Raw genomic sequence first — 21,752 nt, forward strand, 5'->3', positions numbered from 1 at the left:
TCTACCGACGTCCTGCTACCCTCACTATATTTTGTGTTTCCCCGCGGAGTTCGACAGGGTGTCGTTCTCCAGAAGTTCCTATACCCAAACCTTAGCTACCTTTATGTTGACCTTATTGTTAGGCCTCCTTCCCGTCAATGCTTTCCTTTAGGGCCCCACACCCTAGCACAATCCTTATATGACCTTTAGGTCTTACCCTTAGCTCCCATGCTCAACCTTAGCTCCTACGCAACTCCGAAAGCATCTCGAGAAAGAAGTCTCAGGTATGGTCTCTTCTTATGGCTGTCGAGCCTCCTTACGTAGTCTAATGGACTTTAAACGACCCTCCCCGGAAGTCGACAGACTCTAAAATATTCCCGACGACAGGTCCTTGGCTCAGACCCCTTGAGCCGCCTTGCGTCGCCATAGTTGTCAGGTTGTAATCTTCGATTGACCTGATGGCTATACTTTGACTTTCGCCTTGTCCAAGCCTCGGTCAAAGTGGGGCTCAGAGATACCTCATTTCGCACCTCCCGCAAACCACCCGGTGATGATTGGGCCGCATGTTTGATACGCGGAACGATTTGTGACAATTCGTAAGATTATCGTCAAGTGATTGCTCAAATATTAAATGTCTACCTCACGGTTGTCATCTGCGTCCGATACGGTCGTTTTGGCGATAATTAGAGTACATTCGAGTCCGGTCAAAAACCGTCTCCATTTCTTGATAACTGTTAAATCCCGAGTCAGAATGTTCTGGAATGTTCCGGATATTTCTATTCCATATTTCATAAATTTTATCTTTTGGCAAATAATATCCCGTAATATTCATATAAGATATTAAGGAAGTCGAATTATTTCCGTCCTACCATAACTCAAACGCGAAATCTTTCTTCAGCGGAGAGGAAACCTCCTGGGAACAGACGCAAAGCAGTGTTGCGCCTCTTCCAAGAGACGCAGTGGGCTGCGCGCCTCTTCCCGTGCCCTTTTCTCGCATGTTTCACGTATCTTTTCATATCTTTTCGAGATTCACTTCCAAAGAGTCTCCGAAACCCTAATTCCTTCACGTGATTAGTATAAATAGGAGCCTTCGCTCCTCATATTTCTCACGCGAGTGTCCGCCCTTCTCTTCTCCCTTTGCATTCTAGACTTTGTTCTTACTTATTGGCGCCTACGTGCTTGAACTTTCGACCACGTAAGCTCGGATATTTCCGGGTACCAGCCTCTCCGTTGCATGACCGGCCAATTTGACCAACTACACTCAATCAACTTAATTAATCAATCGTTTTCCTCTTACGAGGGCACTCTCTTTGCATTCGCGTCGAGCATTCACTAATCGATATCTTAGTCCTTCTCGTTTCGTCAACATGTAAGTCTGAGGGTGTATAATCCTTATTTATTTATTGTATTTTACTTTTCGTATCATCAATTGTAAGGTTTACGTCGAAAATACCGTTAAAATCGATTTCTAAAACCCTTTGTTAAAACCTGTTTTTGCGGATTTCCGATAAAGTAACCGTCGAGAAAGGACGCGACAAGAATCGCGCGCCTCTTTCGAAGGAGCGCAGTTCCTGCTGCGCCTCTTCGTGAGGCTGCCGCAGTTCCTGCTTCCTTTCTTCTTCGTTTGTCTTCTGTAATTCGTATTCAAAATCTTCCTTTTGCTTGTTCGCTTGTTAATTCTTCGTCGTGATAACATATAAATTCCATGTATATTATAATCATCATTCACTCTCATGTTTAGTTTGTCATAAATCCGACTTAAATCCCAAGTAATTCATATTTGCGGGTTTTCGTCATTAAATTCAATTCTGGGTTGTAGAGATTCAATTTGTTCATATTGGGTTTCTGGAATTCGTCCTTGATATAGTTTAATCCGTCTTTTGTCATATTCGTCGCATATTCGTCGTTAATCCGCCATATCTAATGTTAGTTAATTGATTTCAATAGAGGACTCATTAATATTTGTCACTAATTAATCGTCCAATCATGTAATTAATCCGTTTGCATCCGTCTCGTTCATGTTTTACTGTTTTTATGACCTCTTCATATGTTAAATAACATGTTAATCACTTTCATCCGAGTAAATATCATCAATCGATCATTAAATTCACCAATTAACATTAACGGCTTGCAATTACGGCTTCACAGCCAGAACTGAGCCATGGAACAGACGCAGCGTCTGCTGCGCCTATTCCAAAAGACGCAGCTCTGCTGCGCCTGTTCCTGGCTGAATTCTGTCCCTGAACTCCGTTTCTGCCTGGACATAGTTTTAATTAGCTTACGTATTAACTGACTATTATCCGTAATATCACGCTAATTCCTGTTCGTTAATTTATTTAATTCTTTCTTCCTTTCTTTTATTCCTTTTTCTCAAATCATCCGTTTTAAAGGTATTTTCGACATAAATCGCCTATTCCATTGTAATTAATGTAATTTATATTTATTGTAATTTATAATTATTGTATTTCTTTTATTGTTTGTATGTTCTCACATGTAAATGAGCATTAATTCCTACTTCGACCCAATTGTTTGCTAATTAACTGTCAACCGACTTAGTATTAATTCTCACATGCTAGGATTAAAACTTGGATGTTGCATTGCATGCATGTAGCCGACGATACATCAAGTACGAACAACTTCCCTAATCATTAGTAGAGGCCGCTATCGAGGCGGGCGGGATTAGGTGTTCGATCAAAAGAGCTTCCTAATACGTACCCTCACCCCTTACTCCAGATCTCTGTGAGCACCCGTGTTCATTGGCATCCACGAGAGTCATTCTAGACATAGAATGCTTAGGGTAACGATTGCTTAGTGTTCATGTCACTACTTTGTGTCTTGACATGACACGAGGTATTCGAATGGTTCCAATTTACCATAAAAATTGGTGGCGACTCCATACAAAATGCAAACGCTTGTTTCGTTTCTCACCAAGCGCCCCCGTGGGCGGCCCGCTGTCCACACCTCCACCCAATTATATAAATGATTCCGACACCCAAAATTCATATTAACTTTGGATGTGAGCCTACGGGCCCTCTACACCTCTTATTAATATAACTTGGTGGGTTAACCCTCTTAACCGATTCTACAATTAGAACTCTCGGTCGATGAATTTACGTTAAGTTCATCTTTAGCCCAAACCTATTGGGACAACGGTCCCTCTAATACTTTCATTGAGATCAACCAAATTTCGAAATGTAATAACATTTTATTACCCTACTTACCCAACGTCAATATAGAGCACCCCGAAAAATCATATTATACCCTTATGAAATTGAGATTCATGGGTTCCTACTATTTGGTAAGGCTAAGTCTCAATCTTTTAAAATGTGTGAGGTCGAGTCAATTTATTATATATCAAATTTAAGTGAACTAAATTTTCGAACTAACGATAATTATAATTGATACGGTCGATTACTCGATATGATATGCATGTGTTGTTTATGGCGATTTGGCAATGCATGCAACATATAATGAAAAATGCATAAGCAATAAATAAATTTCCTAGTAAGGCCTTCCTAAAATAGAAAATCTAATAATCTATTTACAAATTTGGAAACCAACTCCATTGGTCCCTTGAACTTTAAGTGGCACGCTTCCCAAGGACTCCGTCTTGATCGGAATGCCTTTTCGATTGGCACCATCTTGAAAGAACTCCGGAATTACAAAAAATAATAAAATTACATAGCATTTCTATTATACATTTGTAAAAATGAATCGAGTAAAATAAAAGTGATACGAGATCACACTATATTATAACCGAATCAATATCCCCTTACATTACGGGAAATATCGATTAAAACTAAGGCCATATTAAGATAAATTACATAATTCAAAATTACATAAATAAAATATGACATTCATCAATGAAATATGCAGCATTATTATATGATCCAACATGCCAAATTAAGTGCCAAATCGCCCTATTTAAACCTTAAATCGTATATAATCCGGTTCTATGGAAATGCGTGATAATAACTTAATAAAATCACAAATCAATACTTAAATCAAATTTAAGCTCAAGTTAATTACCCTTACTCAATTAGGACTCAAAATTAGTCCTTACTCAATTTTGACAATAATTCAACTTGGTTTGTATTATTACTTATTAAACTTCTTTTAATCATAACAATTATGAAATAATACCCAATAAGTCATAAAAATTTGGAAAATTTCGAAATCACATTTTTACAAATACTAGAATATTACCAAGATTCCAAAAAATCAATAAAATTTGCCCACAAAATAATTATAATTTACTTCATTAATAAATGGTATAAATCATAACTTTTACCATTTAATTCCAAATTAAACATAAAAAATTTAAAAAAATCAAAATCAAAATTTTGAACATTCTTTAATAATTTCCAGAACCTGGAAATGTCAAAATTTCAAACAGAAATTTTGAATTTATTTTATGACTAATAAAGTTGCCCTTTTATAGATTTTATCACATAAAAATAATTAAACATACCAAATCAATCAAAATTAATCGGGAAACTTTAGATATGATGTTCATATCATATATACAACATTAAGGAAAAATTGCATGCCATAAAATTTATTTTAGCTATTTTGTCTAAAAATAGTCACTATTTATATCGTTTTAACCATTAAAATTATAAATCATGCATAATAGATCACATTTATCTCAAATATTACTTATAATCTTTAAAATATGCATGTGACATCATATTAAAATTTCATGGCCTATTTAAAAGTTTAACTATTTTTAGTCATTTAACCTCCATTTATACCATTTTTATCACATAAAAATCATAAAACATGCAAAACTAATCACAATGATCCAAAATTTTACATACAATATGCAAAATATTCATGTGAGGACATACTAAAAAATTACGGCTAGTAGTAAAGTTTAACTATTTTTAGTAAATAAAAGTTCATTTTACACAATAAAATGTAATTATTTCACTAAAAATCATTAAAATAAGCAAGTCATCCATAAATCATCAAAATGGCCTAAAAACATTTTAGAACCAGAATATATTACATGTAAAAAAATTTCGTGATTTACCATTATAAATCTAAAATATCTAGTTTTAATTAAGTTACATTTAACTCGGAAAAACTAAACCGATTATGCATGCAACCCCAAATCTCTTGATGCCAATTGTTAGGTTCATAAACCCCTATTAGACTCATCTAATGTATTTGATAAATTACCCATAATTTATATTCATGTGGATCTAGTGCATGCATAACAAAATAATGAAATAAGTAAGAAAATCAAATTTCTTACATTGTAAATGTACCGGATTTTGGGCACAAGTAAGGTCTTCTACCTTCACTTGTTCTTGAGCTTAATACATTGGAATGATCTTCTATAAACTCAAACTTTCAAATTAAAAAGTCTCCTCTTGATTGCACCCAAAACAATCCTTTAAAGCTAATATACTAATTAACTAGATTAATATATTAGAGATCCTTAATAATTCTAATAATGTTTGTATTACTACACTAGTAATAATGTGATGTAATATTAGAATTTAATTGAACAATTTTCTTAGATCTAAAACTAATTTTAGAGAGAACAAGGAGTGTCTAAAATGATGAGAGAGGAGAGAGAAAGCGATCAAAAAAACGATCAAAAAAACGACTAAAAAGCGATCAACAAATTAGGTGATTTGGGGAGATTTCTGTTGTTCAGCAATGGCCAGGTAACAGAAAAATCAACCTAAATCTAGTAGAGTGCTTAGAATAGTAGCTTCTAATAATACACAAAAATCATAAAATAGTAATAATACTCCAAATAATAATAATAATAATTCAGGTTCTAGGTTTCAGGTTTTTAATAATGAAGAGGATGATGTTCTTGATGTGTGGAATTCTGCGTCTGGTTCGGTCATTCGTCCATTTAACTTGCAGTCTGGCATGGATGTGATCACAGAGGAAGAGGATGGGGATGCATCGGATTGGACAGAGGTCTCGCGTCATGGTCATTCGTCTGGTTCAGAAACTTCGGATAGGGTAAGACCTCTGCAACTTACTTCTGATGATGTTGAGTCTGAGCTCAACTACTGGTCCACTGCGGTCTACTGTTATGTTTTAGGGGCTAACCCTCCGTTCAAGGTTATTGATGGTTTTGTTAAGCGAATTTAGGGGTTTACTGATTATGATAAAATCTCTTTTATGTCGAATGGGGTGTTTTCGATAAGGTTTAAATCTGAGGAAATGAAATTGCGTGTACTTCAAGCTGGGCCCGTTTTCTTTGACAACAAGCCTGTGATTGTTAAGGAATGGACACCTAATGTAAAATTGGTGAAGAAGGTTGTGGATGTGATTCCTATTTAGATCAGATTTTATGGTCTCCCGCTCAAATTTTGGGGTCCTGCTTTAATGAAGATTGCGGGTTAAGTTGGAAAACCAGTTAGGTGTGATAGTAATACTCTACTGAAAACATTTCTGGGGCATGCCAAAGTCATAGTTGAAGTGAGGGTAGGAGATGATTTACTAGATGTCATTGAATTCACTAATGAACTGGATGTGGTGCATAGGCAAATTGTGCACTATGAATGGAGACCAGTTAAGTGTACTCAATGTCAAGGTTTGGGTCATCTAGCAAGGGAGTGTAGATGGAAACAACCTGTGAAGTTCACCAAACCTGGAAGGAAGGCTTGGGTACCTAAGGCCACAATGAATCCCTAGGTCACTGTGGAGGAAGTTGGGGTACCTGAGGCTCCTTTTGATCTTGATCAGGTTGTGGTTAATGGAGAAGTGCCTGGATTAGGGGATTTGATAACACCAATGCATAACCCTATCTCAAGGCCTTTTTCTGCTTCTAGAATAATCACCAAGCTGGCTAGGCAAGGAGGAATTGCTTTTGGAAGTGGTAAAGGGTCTTATATGGAGGTTTTGGAACACTCAGTGATGTGTAGGAGAGTGTTAGCTGATGAAATGGAGGGCAGTTCTGTAATATAGAAAATGGGTAGCATAGGGTTTTGGAATGTGAGGATTATGAATAATGAGAATAAGCAGAAGGATATTAGATGGTTTCTGCATAATAATAATATAGGAGTCTTTGGTTTAGTTGAAACTAGAGTTAGATCAATGGAAATTAATAAAGTTCATCAGGGATTAGGTCTTAACTGGGCTATGGTGAATAATAATATAGCTCGTTATGGAGGTAGAATTTGGATTCTATGGGATGATAATAATTATGAGGTGGAGATCCTTAGTATTGAAGCTCAAGTCATTCATACTAAGGTAGTGTATCTGCCTACTACAAGTACCTGGTGGATGTCTGTGGTGTATGGATTAAAAGAGTGGCTGAGAGGGTATCATTAAGGGAGTCTCTTGTTCACATGGAGGCTGTGGTTAATGGCCCCTGGGTGGTTATGGGAGATTTTAATAATATACTTGCAATGTGTGAAAGAATACGGTCTGAAGTTACTAATGTAGAAATGAGGGGATTTCAAGAGTGTGTTGATGTTTGTGGGCTTGTTGACTTACCTGCTTAGGGTGCATATTTCACTTGGAATAATAAACATGAACCTGGAGCTATGGTTTTTAGTAGGATAGACAGAGCTATGACAAATGATGAATGGCTAATACAATACCCTGAGACTGTTACTATGTTCCATCCAGAGGGGCTGTTTGATCATTGCCCATGTACTATTACAATGAGGCCTACTGTGGAAAGAAGGAAAGGGATTTTTAAATATTTCAACATGTGGGGGTCTGATCCTAGGTTCAGGGATGTTGTGACTAAAATATGGGAGCAATCAGTGGCTGGATATAAGATGTTTCAAGTTGTTAAAAAACTTAAATTACTGAAGCATCCTCTCAGGCAGCTTAATGGCAGTGCTTTTGCTAATATTAAAATCATTGCAAATGTGGCTAAAATGCTGCTGCAACAAAGTGAAAAAGATGCTGCTATGAGTTATAAAATGCTTGATAGAGCTAAACAAAGTTTTCTCGTACAAAAAGCAAAGGCTCAATGGTTTGCTGAGGGTGATGATAATACAAAATAATTCCACAGCACTATAAAAGCTCGAAGAGTCTCTAATAGGGTGTTGAGTATTCATGATATGAATGGAAATTGTTGCACCACTATTGAGGGGAATGAACATGCATTCATTGAGTACTATCACAACTTATTTGGCAGCAGCAAGAAAGTCAGACATGTTCATATCCTTACTGTTAGAAAAGGGAAGGTCCTTAGTCATATACAGTGTAGTGAGATGTGCAGAGCTGTGACTGGGGAGGAAGTTAAGAAGGCTTTGTTTTCTATTCCTCCAAACAAGGCTCCTGGGCCTGATGGATTTTCATCTCAGTTTTTTAAGGGCACTTATGATATCATTGGAGAGGATATTGTAAGTGCTGTCCTTGAATTCTTTCATTCTGGCAAGATGTTAAAGTAGGTGAACTCTACTACTCTTACTCTGATTCCTAAGAAGTCTAGGCCTACTAGTGTGGCAGACTTTAGGCCCATTGCTTATTGCAATGTACTTTATAAGACTATCTCTAAGGTTATTTGTAATAGGCTTGTTGATATCCTCCCTGAAATAATTAGTGCAAATCAAAGTGCATTTATTAAAGGGAGGGATATAGTTGATAATATCCTGATTTGTCATGACCTAGTGAGGTTGTACAATAGGAAAGATTGTTCTCCTAAGAGTATCATGAAGATTGACCTTGAAAACGGCTTATGATTCCATTGAATGGTCTTTCATTAAGCAAATGTTACAAGCACTTGGGTTTCCTGATCAAATGGTTCAGTGGATAATGATGTGTGTCTCCACTCCTTGGTATACTCGTACTCTCAATGGAGCTTCATTTGGTTACTTCCAGGGGAAGAGGGGGATAAGACAGGGGGATCCAATGTCCCCTCTGATCTTTACTATCTGTATGGAATACCTAAGCAGGATTTTATGGGAGGTGACACAAACTATGGACTTTAATTATCACCCCTTGTGTAGGCCATTGAAGTTGAGTCATCTGTGTTTTGAAGATGACCTCTTAATGTTTTGTAGGGGAGATAGGTATCACTTATCATTCTGTTCAGGGCCTTTGCCACTTTCTCTGCTGCATCTGGGCTTGTGATGAACTGTGAAAAATCAGATATTTATTTCAATGGTATGAGACAGGAGGAGATTGACTATGTGCTCAATATGGGAGGTGAATAAAAATGAGAGAGTAAGGAGGAAAAACATGTGAGAATGATAAAAATGAATTAGAGAAAAATGAGAACATTTTTCTCTCATTACAGAGGAAGGAGGAGCCGGTCATGGGAGGTGAAGATGGCCAATGCATGGCTTTCACCTTTTCCTTTTTCTCTTCTCTAAAAACATAGGCATGTAAGGCTATATTTTTAGGTGATGGTAATGTTTTATTTTAACAATTAAAATAAAACACTCACTAACCTAAAATCCTCCAATATTTCGGTCTATACGTAAAATGGACATCCATTTTGTGTTTGTGATTTTGTCAAATGTCATTTGTTAGGTCATGTATCACAGACCATGCCCATATCTATTTTTAATGCATATTTATCCAAATAAATATCATTTCACAATAAATTAATTACATATGACAAATTAGCTAGTAATTCATGATCACAAAATATTTAAAATGGTTTATGTTAATATGTTCTACAACATTTTGTAATCATAATTAACTATTCATTCTTATCTCAATTGTTTCATAAACAATAATCAACTTTAGTAATGAAAACATTTCAATTACTAAAATGAATCTTATTTAATCAAATTACAATAAGATATATATATATATATATATATATATATATATATATATATATATATATATATATATATAAATATATATATATATATAAATATATATATATATATATATATATATATATATATATATATATATATATTGCATCAAGTGAGTCTAGGTATCTTAGGTGAGTCTAGCATTTTAATCTCATCCATTAGATCTACTCCTAATCAACGGCCGAGAGATTAAATCTCGAAAATTATAACAAACCTATAAAAGCTAAGAATTCAAACCTCCCTCTCATAATTCAGTTTCACTTTCTCTCTCCTCCGTCTCTTTCCCTCGCTTTCTCTATCTCTCTCTCTCTAAGTCAAAATAATCCTCTGAATCAAGCAAACAAACCCTAGGTTCCTGTTTTTTACTCGCTTTTATCAATTCATTCACAAATCAATCAAATTAAATCTGTTTTCCAGGTTCTCGTTGCTACAATGGATGCAGATTCTACCGACATTAACATGCAAATAGGTAATTTCCGTAATCCTTTTGTTTTCAGTTTTCCTTTTCGCGATTTCATCTGGATTCTATGTCGCTGATCATTCGCTATTGTAATTTCATTATTCCGTTGCTTTTCAGTTTTTTAGGTTAATCGATTTTATGTTTGCTTCAATTTTAATGACATCCGTTCACTTCTACTTCAATTTGACGGTGTCCTTTCCTTTGATTATTCTCGTATTTGCTTTTCTCTTAAATATTAGGTGAAATATCCTTGTATTTGTTGTTTTTCCTATCGAATTTTCATATTTGCGTTCTCCTCTGCTTCTGCTTACAATCGCAGTTGCTTTATCGTCACATTCCGTCAATTTTGATTATATTTGTCTTTATTCTGTTGCTTTTCAGTTTTTTAGGTTAATCGATTTTATGTTTGCTTCAATTTTAATGAAATCCGTTCACTTCTACTTCAATTTACGGTCTCCTTTCCTTTGATTATACTCGTAGTTGCTTTTGTCTTAAATATTAGCTAAAATATCCTTGTATTTGTTGATTTTCTCGTTCAAATTCGGTCAAATTTCATTATATTTGACCTCTTTTCCTGTCTTGTATATTCCTGTTCCCCTGTCTGTATATTCCTGTTCTTCTGTCAATGCTTACAGGCTCAGCTTGTTACAATATCAATGTTACTGTAACACAATCACATATATTCATTTTCCATTGCACATATAACATATGCTGTACCACTTCAGGATGTCCTCTTGTTTGCTGTTACTTCAATATACTTTAGTTTCTTGTTCTAAATTGTAGTCCAGCCTCTTCGCATATTTCCTATTCTCTTGTCCATCCTTATGTCACTACATTGTCGTAGTACTAGTATTACTGTAACAATGTTACTCTTTGTAATACCACCGTTGTATTTCAGGTCACTAATACTCGTATTTTCCTTTTTGTATTACAGACTCAAGTACTGTCACTCAACCCCATTTTACGCCAATTGTCCAAGAGCAACCCAATCCTCAACCAAATAATCAGCTTGTTCTGTCTCACACGCTTAATGGAGGTGAGCGCTGGATGCGTGTGGTTGAGCACAAGTTTAGACCTACCATTGGTGCAGTTTTCGCCTCCCTTGAGGCTGGAATCAAGTTCTACGAGGTTTATGCTCGGGCATGTGGATTTACCCCTCGGAAGCACGGATCAAAAAACACTACGAGGTGGTGTTGCACACCAAAAATTCGTAGTCTGCAAACCGTCAAGGGTTCGGGAATCTAAACCGAAACAAATGCGTCCCGAGAACCAAGGATGATGAGAATATGGGTGATGGTTCATCCACAACTAGTACAGATTACACGGCGAGTTAAAATCACAAGAATTGGATGCCGAGCGTACGTCGTTTGCCCTTCTACATGGCCTTGATGGCCCAAAATGATTGACGAGTTTTCTGAAGTCCACAATCATCGTCTCACCTCTGTTTGTAACAGAGATCTCGATAAGATTTCACGATCCCTTGATATGTTCCAGAAGACGCTTATCTTGGACAACTCCAAGTTGAATATTGGCGCTGGATTGACCTTTGGACAGGTTAAGGAACTTGTCAATGGGTATGAAAATATCGGTGCTACATTGATAGATTTTAAGAACTTTTAAAGAGATATCAAGTGCTACATTGGGTTAAGAGATGCTGACCTTTTCATCGATCGACTCGAGAAACTCAAAGCGACCCAACCCCAGTTCTACTTCGCCTATGATGTTGATCCGCAAAACCGTCTAACAAAGTTCTTTTGGGCTGATGCTACATGTATTAGAAACTACTCATTCTTTGGGGATCTTTGTGAGCTTCGACCCTACTTACGGAACCAACAAGTATGATATGGTTTTTACACCATTCACAGGTGTTAATCACCACAGAAAGTCGGTGTTGTTTGCCGGTTGTCTCCTGTTACACGAGGATGACATCTCCTTCCAATGGACCTTTCAGCATTTCTTGACTGCCATGGGACAAAAAGAGCCGCAGTTCATGATCACGGATCAATGCCCTGGCATAAAGAAGGTAATAGTGTGACAATGTTACTGTAACAGACTTACTTAAATTTATTGTACCACAACTTTCTGACTCCAACTACCATTGTTCCATCTCTTCCTCTTTTACAAGGTTATTCAATAACAATGTTACTGTAACTAAATTACTAACATATAATTTACTCACTTGCTCTTTCTCTATCACTGGTCAATATCACGTTCTGACTTGTTGTTTCATTATGACTGGCATACAACAGGCTTTCCCTTCTGTTTTGTAGACAGCTAGGCATCGTTATTGTATGTGGCATATTACACAAAAGATCACGGACAAAGTTGGTTCAGCACTCTGCAGAGACACGGACTTCCTTGCTCGCTTCAACGCTGTTGTTTGGGACCCTGATATGGAGCCGTCGGAGTTCGAAGAGAAGTGACAGAAGGTCATTTCAGATTTCCAGCTGGAAGATAATGATTGGTTGACTACAATGTTCGACGACAGACACCATTGGATTCCTACCTACCATCGTGACCTTGCCTTGGGCTGCATATTAAGAACAACACAGCGATCAGAAAGTACAAATTCGTTTTTCAAGCGCTATGAGAATCACTTTGGTACACTGGTCGAATTTTGGATGAGGTAAACAACTCTTTTTCATTCCTTACAGTACCTGGGAACAGTGTATGTTACAGTACCATTGTTTCATTGTTACATAAATAATTTGTTGCCGAATCCTTGTTGCATTAAAACCAGGTTCCAAACTGCTATGGACCAGCAGCGCTATACACGAAGGTGCGATGATTATAACAGCAACCACTCATTCCCTGAGCTTAAGACAGAATTACCTATAGAAAAGCATGGCGCTATTATATACACACATGCTGTGTTCAAGGTGTTTCAAGAAGAAGTAATGGCTGCCGATTCATGTGGTGTTGATGACTTTGAGAAGGAGGAGCATGTGCGCATAATTCATGTAATCGATCTTTGAGACAGACATTAATTTTCAAGGTGAGGTTTGACCTTAGAAGCACAGATGCAGTATGCGAGTGTAAACTGTTTGAAAGAATTGGATTACTCTGCAGGCATATTGTGTGGGTGTACAAGGGCAAAGGAATTGGGCGAATACCAAGCAAATACATTGTAGATCGTTTGCTAAATAACACACACGCACCGAACATGTTTGATTTGAAAACATTATTACAAAGGATGATTTTGACTTGTTACAAATGAATTGTTTTACTGATAACATTGTAACCATAATTTCTTATAGTAACATTGTCACCATGATAAACAGTAACCTGCTGTTTTACTTCCAGGCTTGATTCGAATGGGAATGTCATTGAGGATTCATATATGGCTACGTCATATAACAGTCATTTGTGCAACGTATGGTCAGAGTTCCGTCAGATAGTTGGTGTTCTCAAAACTTTACCTGCTGAGCACACGGAAGAGTTAGCATCCCTCCTAGTTGAGTTCCGGCAGAAGTTATGTATTGAACCGCTTACAAAAGACCAAGAGATGGAGATTCTGATGGGCTGCAGCTCGTCGTCTGAAGTCACTATTCACCCTCCGGAACAAGCACGCAACAAGGGCAGCGGAAAAAGATTGAAGTAAGCTAAACAACAGGCCATTGAAAAAGCAGCCAAGCCAAAGAGGCTATCTGCATACTGCAAAGAAAGAGTTACCCACGACAGGAGAACATGCCCTCTTCGCATAGGCGATGAAGTCTGCCGAGAAAGCGACTAAAAAGAAAAAGTTTGATCTTGTTATGATGTTACATTAACATTGTGACCTTATCAATAATTAGTAGGATTTTGTGTTCTTTGTGACAATAATATGTCACAAATTAAAAAAAAAAGTGGAATTGTGTGTTCTTTGTGACAATAACATATCACAATAAAAAGTCATTCGATTTTCCTACATCATAGTTAACATTTTATACAGCACTTACAACATTTTATACAGCAATAAATATTGTTTTAGGACCATTTTCCGTCCCGTTTTAGGAGAATATTTCCTAAGTTTTACAGTAACAGTGTTATACGATTTGTTTTGTAAATATGCTCTTTGTTTAAGGATTTCGCGGTGTCGCCTAATCCAACCCTAAACCCTTTTTCGTCCCGTTTTAGGAGCATTTTTTCCCAACTTTAAATCCCATCCATGACAGGGTATCACCCGTCCTTCCCTAGGGTTTAGTTTTGGTTTTTTTGCACCACGATTTTTTAAGGAAAAGGGTTTAGGGTTTAGTTTTGGTTTTACTGTAACAGTGTTGTACTATGAACAACCTTTGTTTAAGGAAAAGGGTTTAGGGTTGGATTAGGCGTCTCCGCGAAGCGGTGTCGCCTAATCCAACCCTAAACCCTTTTCCGTCCCGTTTTAGGAGCGTTTTTCCCCAAATTTAAATCCCGTCCACGACAGGGTATCACCCGTCCTTCCCTAGGGTTTAGTTTTTGTTTTTTTGCACCACGATTTTTTAAGGAAAATGGTTTAGAGTTGGATTAGGCGGCTCCGCGAAGCGGTGCCGCCTAATCCAACTCAAAACCCTTTTCCGTCCCGTTTTAGGAGCGTTTTTCCCCAAATTTAAATCCGGTCCACGACAGGGTATCACCTCGTCCTTCTCTAGGGTTTAGTTTTGGTTTTTTTGCACCACGATTTTTTAAGGAAAAGGGTTTAGGGTTGGATTAGGTGGCTCCGCGAAGCGGTGAAGCCTAATCCAACCCTAAACCCTTTTCCGTCCTGTTTTAGGAGCGTTTTTCCCCAAATTTAAATCCTGTCGTACGTTTTAGGAGAGTTTTTCAGCAAATTTAAATCCCGTCCACGACAGGGTATCACCCGTCCTTCCCTAGGGTTTAGTTTTGGTTTTTTTGCACCACAATTTTTTAAAGAAAAGGGTTTAGGGTTGGATTAGGCAGCTCCGCGAAGCGGTGCCGCCTAATCCAACCCTAAACCCTTTTCCGTCCCGTTTTAGGATCGTTTTTCCATAAATTTAAATCCCATCCACGACAGGGTATCACCCGTCCTTCCCTAGGGTTTAGTTTTGGTTTTACTGTAATAGTGTTGTACTACGAACAACCTTTGTTTAAGGGAAAGGGTTTAGGGTTGGATTTGGCGGCTCCGCGAAACGGTGCCGCCTAATCCAACCCTAAACCCTTTTCCGTCCTGTTTTAGGAGCGTTTTTCCCCAAATTTAAATCCCGTCCACGACAGGGTATCATCCGTCCTTCCCTAGGGTTTAGTTTTGGTTTTTTTGCACCACGATTTTTTAAGGAAAAGGGTTTAGGGTTGGATTAGGTAGCTCCGCGAAGCGGTGCCGCCTAATCCAACCCTAAACCCTTTTCCGTCCCATTTTAGGAGCGTTTTTCCCCAAATTTAAATCCCGTCCACGAAAGGGTATCACCCGTCCTTCCCTAGGGTTTAGTTTTGGTTTTTTTGCAGCACGATTTTTTAAGGAAAAGGGTTTAGGGTTGGATTAGGCGGCTCCGCGAAGCGGTGCCGCCTAATCAAACCCTAAACCCTTTTCCGTCCCATTTTAGGAGCCTTTTTCCCCAAATTTAAATCCCGTCCACGACAGGGTTTCACCCCGTCTTTCCCTAGGGTTTAGTTTTGGTTTTTTTAAACCACAATTTTTTAAGGAAAAGGGTTTGGGGTTGGATTAGGCGGCTCCACGAAACGATGCCGCCTAATCCAACCCTAAACCCTTTTCCGTCCTGTTTTAGGAGCGTTTTTCTCCAAATTTAAATCCTGTCATACGTTTTAGGAGCGTTTTCCCCAAATTTAAATCCCGTCCACGACAGCGTATCACCCGTCCTTCCCTAGGGTTTAGTTTTGGTTTTTTTGCACTACGATTTTTTAAGGAAAAGGGTTTAGGGTTGGATTAGGCGGCTCCGCGAAGCGGTGCCGCCTTTCGCGGAGCCGCCTAATCCAACCCTAAACCCTTTTCCGTCCCGTTTTAGGAGCGTTTTTCCCCAAATTTAAATCCTGTCGTACGTTTTAGGAGCGTTTTTCCCAAAATTTAAATCCCGTCCATGACAGGGTATCACCCGTCCTTCTCTAGGGTTTAGTTTTGGTTTTTTTGCACCACAATGTTTAAAGGAAAAGGGTTTAGGGTTGGATTAGGCGGCTCCGCTTACCCTTTTCCGTCCCATTTTAGGATCGTTTTTCCCTAAATTTAAATCCCATCCACGACAGGGTATCACCCATCCTTCCCTAGGGTTTAGTTTTGGTTTTACTGTAATAAGGTTGTACTTGAACAACCTTTATTTAAAGAAAACGGTTTAGGGTTGGATTTGGCGGCTCCGCGAAGCGGTGCCGCCTAATCCAACCCTAAACCCTTTTCCGTCCTGTTTTAGGAGCATTTTTCCCAAATTTAAATCCCGTCCACGACAGGGTATCATCCGTCCTTCCCTAGGGTTTAGTTTTGGTTTTTTTGCACCACGATTTTTTAAGGAAAAGGGTTAAGGGTTGGATTAGGCAGCTCCGTGAAGCGGTACTGCCTATTCAAACCCTAAACCCTTTTCCGTCCCATTTTATGAGCGTTTTTCCCCAAATTTAAATCCCGTCCACGACAGGGTATCACCCGTCCATCCCTAGGGTTTAATTTTGGTTTTTTTTGCAGCATGATTTTTTAAGGAAAAGGGTTTAGGGTTGGATTAGGCGGCTCCGCGAAGCGGTGCCGCCTAATCCAACCCTAAACCCTTTTCCGTCCCATTTTTGGAGCATTTTTCCCCAAATTTAAATCCCGTCCACGACAGGGTATCATCCATCCTTCCCTAGGATTTAGTTTTGGTTTTTTTGCACCACGATTTTTTAAGGAAAAAGGTTTAGGGTTGGATTAGGCAGCTCCGCGAAGCGGTGCCGCCTAATCCAACCCTTAACCCTTTTCAGTCCCGTTTTAGGAGCGTTTTTCCCCAAATTTAAATCCCGTCCACGACAGGGTATCACCCGTCCTTCCCTAGGGTTTAGTTTTGATTTTTTTGCAGCACAATTTTTTAAGGAAAAGGGTTTAGGGTTGGAATAGGCGGCTCCGCGAAGCGGTGCCGCCTAATCCAACCCTAAACCCTTTTCAGTCCCGTTTTAGGAGCGTTTTTCCCCAAATTTAAATCCCGTCCATGACAGGGTATCATCCGTCCTTCCCTAGGGTTTAGTTTTGGTTTTACTGTAACAGTTTTGTACTACGAACAACCTTTGTTTAAGGAAAAGGGTTTAGGGTTGGATTAGGCGGCTCCGCGAAGCGGTGCCGCCTAATCCAACCGTAAACCCTTTTCCGTCCCGTTTTAGGAGCGTTTTTCGCCAAATTTAAATCCCGTTCACGACAGGGTATCACCCATCCTTCCCTAGGGTTTAGTTTTGGTATTACTGTAACAGTGTTGTACTACGAACAACCTTTGTTTAAGGAAAAGGGTTTAGGGTTGGATTAGGCGGCTCCGCGAAGCGGTGCCGCCTAATCCAACCCTAAACCCTTTTCCGTCCCATTTTAGGAGCGTATTTTGACAATTTTAAACATAGTTACATAATCGATGTTCAATTTAATATACCACAATTCTAATAGTAAATTGGACAATTAACCGAATTAAGATGTCATTCATTAAACACAAGTGTTACAAACACTGATTAAAAACGAAATACTTCCAAACAGTAACAGTAGTTAACGTAAATATAAGCTGTCACAGTAAGCATAAAATGTAACAGTTAAGGAAATATTAAATGTTTTACTCCCTTCTTAGTCGTTTGTTCACAGGAGGAGAATGAACGCTGCTTTCACCCTCTAGCAACTCCTTTTTCAGAATATTCCTGTAACCTTCCATCTCTTCAATAGCTTTGACAACAAGAGGCCACTTCATGTTAATCGAAGGGTTGACTTTAGCATATGACTCCCTAAGAGCTGTAACACCAAGGAGAAACTGACGGTCTAAATCAGTTTCAGTGTATTTTTTCACCTTATTTTCTTCTAGCAGTTTCCCAATACACTTGTTTTCCGCCATCAGAAACTTGAGATGAGCTTCAGCATTTTTCAAGTCTTTTTCAAGCACTTGTACTCGTTCTAGCATTTCTATTACCTTACTATCAGATGATATAACCTGCTCAAGTAATGAATCTCTATGCCTTGTCATTTATTCCAGTTCAAACTTGGTGTCATCCAGTTTCCTTTGAATTCATTCCATTTTTCTCTTGCTGATACAAAAAAAAAACCTATTAAAACAGAAAAAAAAACTGCTTTCCCTAAATTAGAGAAAACAAAACCTATTTATAAACAAACATAATCTGTTTTCCCTAAATTAGAGCAAAGTAGTCATATAATAAATAAAATTTTAGCAACAGTTGTAATATTAAACCATCCATAATCTTTATAGATATTTAATATTACAAAAGATTAAAAAAAATTAGACATGAAAAACCTTTGAATTTGTCTTGGCTTATTTTTTTGTTTAGAAAATGAAGTGTAAATGTTGAATGAAAATGAGATTATTTATAGATAATTGAAAAAAACAAAAAAGTTTTTTTAAAAAAAATAAAAAAAATAACTGCCTTGAAAAATGTCACTTTGAAGAATGTGAAAAACTGTTTTAGAAAGATAACTGTTGCAGATTGTAGAATTCAAAGCGTCAAAACCGTCTGTTACAGTAACATAATTGTGTTTTTTTTTTAAATGAGATTATTTATAGATAATTGTGAAAAACAAAATAGTTATTTTTTTTAAAAAAAAAAAATTAACTGCTTTAAAAACCACTTTTATTAACTGCTGTGAAAACTGTTTTTAAAAGATGATTGATGTTAACCACGTGCCTGTTTCCCATAATTAAGTCTAGTTATAAATGTTGCACAGAGTGGAGAATTCAAAGCGTCAAAATCTTTTATTATAATTTTCATTTATTACTATCATAGTGTTACAGTAACATTATTTTCATTTGTCTCGAGTTTTTATGTTTAAAAAAAAACACTAACATTTTAAAAACTGTTTTCAAAAATAAATGCTTTAAAAAACCAGTTAATTTTTGAATTCGAAAAGACGAAATAAGACATGAAATTTATCCAACCCATGTTTTGTTTTCCCTATGAAGTGCAGTTATAACAGCTGCAAGAGTGAAGAATTCAAAACGTCAAATTATGTTTTCTTTTTTCACTTTTGCAACTGTCACACTGTTAGAGTAACATAGTTAATGAATTCTACATATACTAAGTTACTATTACAGTAACAAACTTATTAGTAATATATTCCAAAATATTCCCAAATATGTTCCACTGTCTATGACAGCCACTATTACGTTGTTAAAGTAACATTGTTTTAGAGTACATCACTTGATTTTCACTTTAAAACGAAGTACAGGCATTTCGGTGTTGAGTGGCTTCGGTTCATTCTCAATCGGTGGTTGTTTGTCTGACAATTCATGTTCCGTTGCCTTCCCTTTGAGCATTCTAGCGGCTTCCCTCCTTGCAGCTATATCAGGCCAGATTGTTTTCTTTGATTTTTTTGAAGATTTCAACAGCGTCCAACAATTCAGCCCGTATTTTGTTGATGTCAGCCATGAGCAAACATGCAGCAATTTAGGAAGCGCATGCCCGCCGATAAAATGTGTTGTTGAGCAAAGAAGACTTGTTTGAATATCCCAAAAAATTGGAGACGGCTGTCATAGTGATACAGGCTGACTCTTTAAATACGGAAGCCCGTTTCTGCCATTTAAACTTCACATTAACCACAGGATAGCTGAGCATTTCAATTACCCTCACGTCGCCCTTTGTGTCCAGGTAGTCACTCATGCAACCGGCCTGTCAGAAACAGAACATTAATGTACTTTTACTATCAATTAAGAAATCTGTAAAATCAACAATGTTACAGTATAAGTGTAACAGTAACACTGAAACAACATAAAAATGTTACAAAGATAGGTATTATCAGTAACATCAAATCAAATCAAATCGTAAACATACAATTTGACAACTCGGGGACTTATCACGCCATTGCGATGTCGTAAGTGAATGAAGACTCCCAGTTAGCATACGATTGACTGTCGATCATACTAATCTCTTTGTTGAGGAAATTAATACACACACATAAGTAGTGATAGCCAGCCAAACAAGGTATAAAAATAAGTTCGGCATCAAGTCTGTAATTTGCCTTGCTCGCGTTGATGAAATTATCCCAAATTTCAAACAACTCGTTCTTTATATCAGACTGTTCACTATCCTCTTGCATCACAGCCAGTAGAGCATGCTGTAGTTTTTAAAAAAATAAAAATGTAAGGGTTAGATTTCCCTTGTAAAAGAATCATATGTTATTGAACAGAAGCAGACATTTAACACCGATGCAACTTACCATGTGACCTAGTCCTAAGTAAAGTATGGTTGGCCTGCTTTGCCCTTGTGCCTCTTTTTCATTCTCGACATAATTCAAGAGTAGAGACCAGCATTCAAACACCATCCAATTTGTGTGACTCCTAGGACGTAGTGAGAGTATATCAGCTCTTGTCAACCTCCTGTTGTCTCCAAACGCAGCCAGGATCTCATTGTTACAGAACCATAAGAGTCAGATTACTCAAGAGTTTTCGCAGAAACAGTGTAACATAAACAATGTTTAAAAAACACTTTTACGGAAACAGTGTAATAGTAACACTTTTACAGTAACAACAAGTATTTTACCTTTTGTGGAAGTCGATATCATCCATAAACGCATAATCAAGAACGTGCCTTCTTAGATTAGTTGTACTGGACAGCAGTTTTTGATTTGCTCTCATAAATTCAGAGACTAGGAATATTTCACCGTCAATTTCACCGTGACCTAGAGAACATCCCATAGCATCATCATTATGAACTTTAAATATTATCTCCTCATCTTCACCAATTGCTCTAGGAGAACGCTTGTAAGCAACCGACTTCACCCTCGGCTGTTTGGGCTCTTCCTCCTTTTGTTTTTCCTGTGGCTCCTTTGTTTTTTCCTCTTCCTTTTTTTCCTTCTTCTCTTCCAGCCTTCTTTTTTGCAGCAGCTTTTTCTTCAGCTGTTCTCTTTCATTCCTGAATTTTGATATCCTCCCTTGCACCTCTTTTCGTACTTGATTCAAGTTGCTAAGAACAAGTATTGCACATATTTCAGCACGGTACAACATTCTTTTCCGTTCACCCCCAGCTCAGAGTAAAAAACATTCCCCGTGTAGAAAGCCATGGGCATCATCATGAAAACTCCACAATCCACATTTTTTGCAATGCTCTGCCATTTAAATTTCACATTCTGCAGTGGGAAACTTTCCACTTTAGAGCCTTTTGCAATTTGCATTTCTGACAACATTTTCCCCATGATATTTGCCTGCACAAAAAGTAATACTGTTACTGTATCTATGTTACTGTAACAATGATTTCCAAATTTTTTAATGGAAATTTAAAAGTATAACATTGTTACTGTAAGTAGAGAAACTTACCGCACTTCTTGCCATTTTTGCTTTTCGGGATCTGGCATATAAGGGTTTGTTGTCTAGGTAGTCAACGGTTTGCGACATGAAATTTATGCAAGCACAGAAAAAGTGGTCCTCCAGAATGAGTGGAATGAATATCTGCAATTAAGTAGATATATATCATTG

The 21,752-nt window shown here is 37.5% G+C and overlaps 1 protein-coding gene across 1 annotated transcript; it reads left to right on the plus strand.

The window, feature by feature from the left end:
• The first annotated feature begins 12,674 nt into the window (after positions 1 to 12,674).
• LOC141607634 (protein FAR-RED ELONGATED HYPOCOTYL 3-like) lies at positions 12,675 to 13,801 on the plus strand. Its single transcript, XM_074426984.1, has 4 exons — positions 12,675 to 12,826; positions 12,941 to 13,160; positions 13,270 to 13,334; positions 13,504 to 13,801. The coding sequence occupies exons 1-4, from the start codon at positions 12,675 to 12,677 to the stop codon at positions 13,799 to 13,801; spliced, it is 735 nt and encodes a 244-aa protein (XP_074283085.1).
• The last annotated feature ends 7,951 nt before the right edge of the window (positions 13,802 to 21,752 follow it).

This window comes from Silene latifolia, chromosome 10, assembly GCF_048544455.1.
Source record: "Silene latifolia isolate original U9 population chromosome 10, ASM4854445v1, whole genome shotgun sequence".
NCBI lineage: Eukaryota > Viridiplantae > Streptophyta > Magnoliopsida > Caryophyllales > Caryophyllaceae > Silene > Silene latifolia.

Excerpts from the sequence above, each read along its gene's own strand:
- LOC141607634 (XM_074426984.1), top strand. The coding sequence starts at position 12,675 with ATGTTCGACGACAGACACCATTGGATTCCTACCTACCATCGTGACCTT. Across the intron at positions 13,161-13,269 it reads AGCATGTGCGCATAATTCAT|GCATATTGTGTGGGTGTACA; the intron begins GTAATCGATCTT and ends ATTACTCTGCAG. Across the intron at positions 13,335-13,503 it reads AAGCAAATACATTGTAGATC|GCTTGATTCGAATGGGAATG; the intron begins GTTTGCTAAATA and ends TTTTACTTCCAG.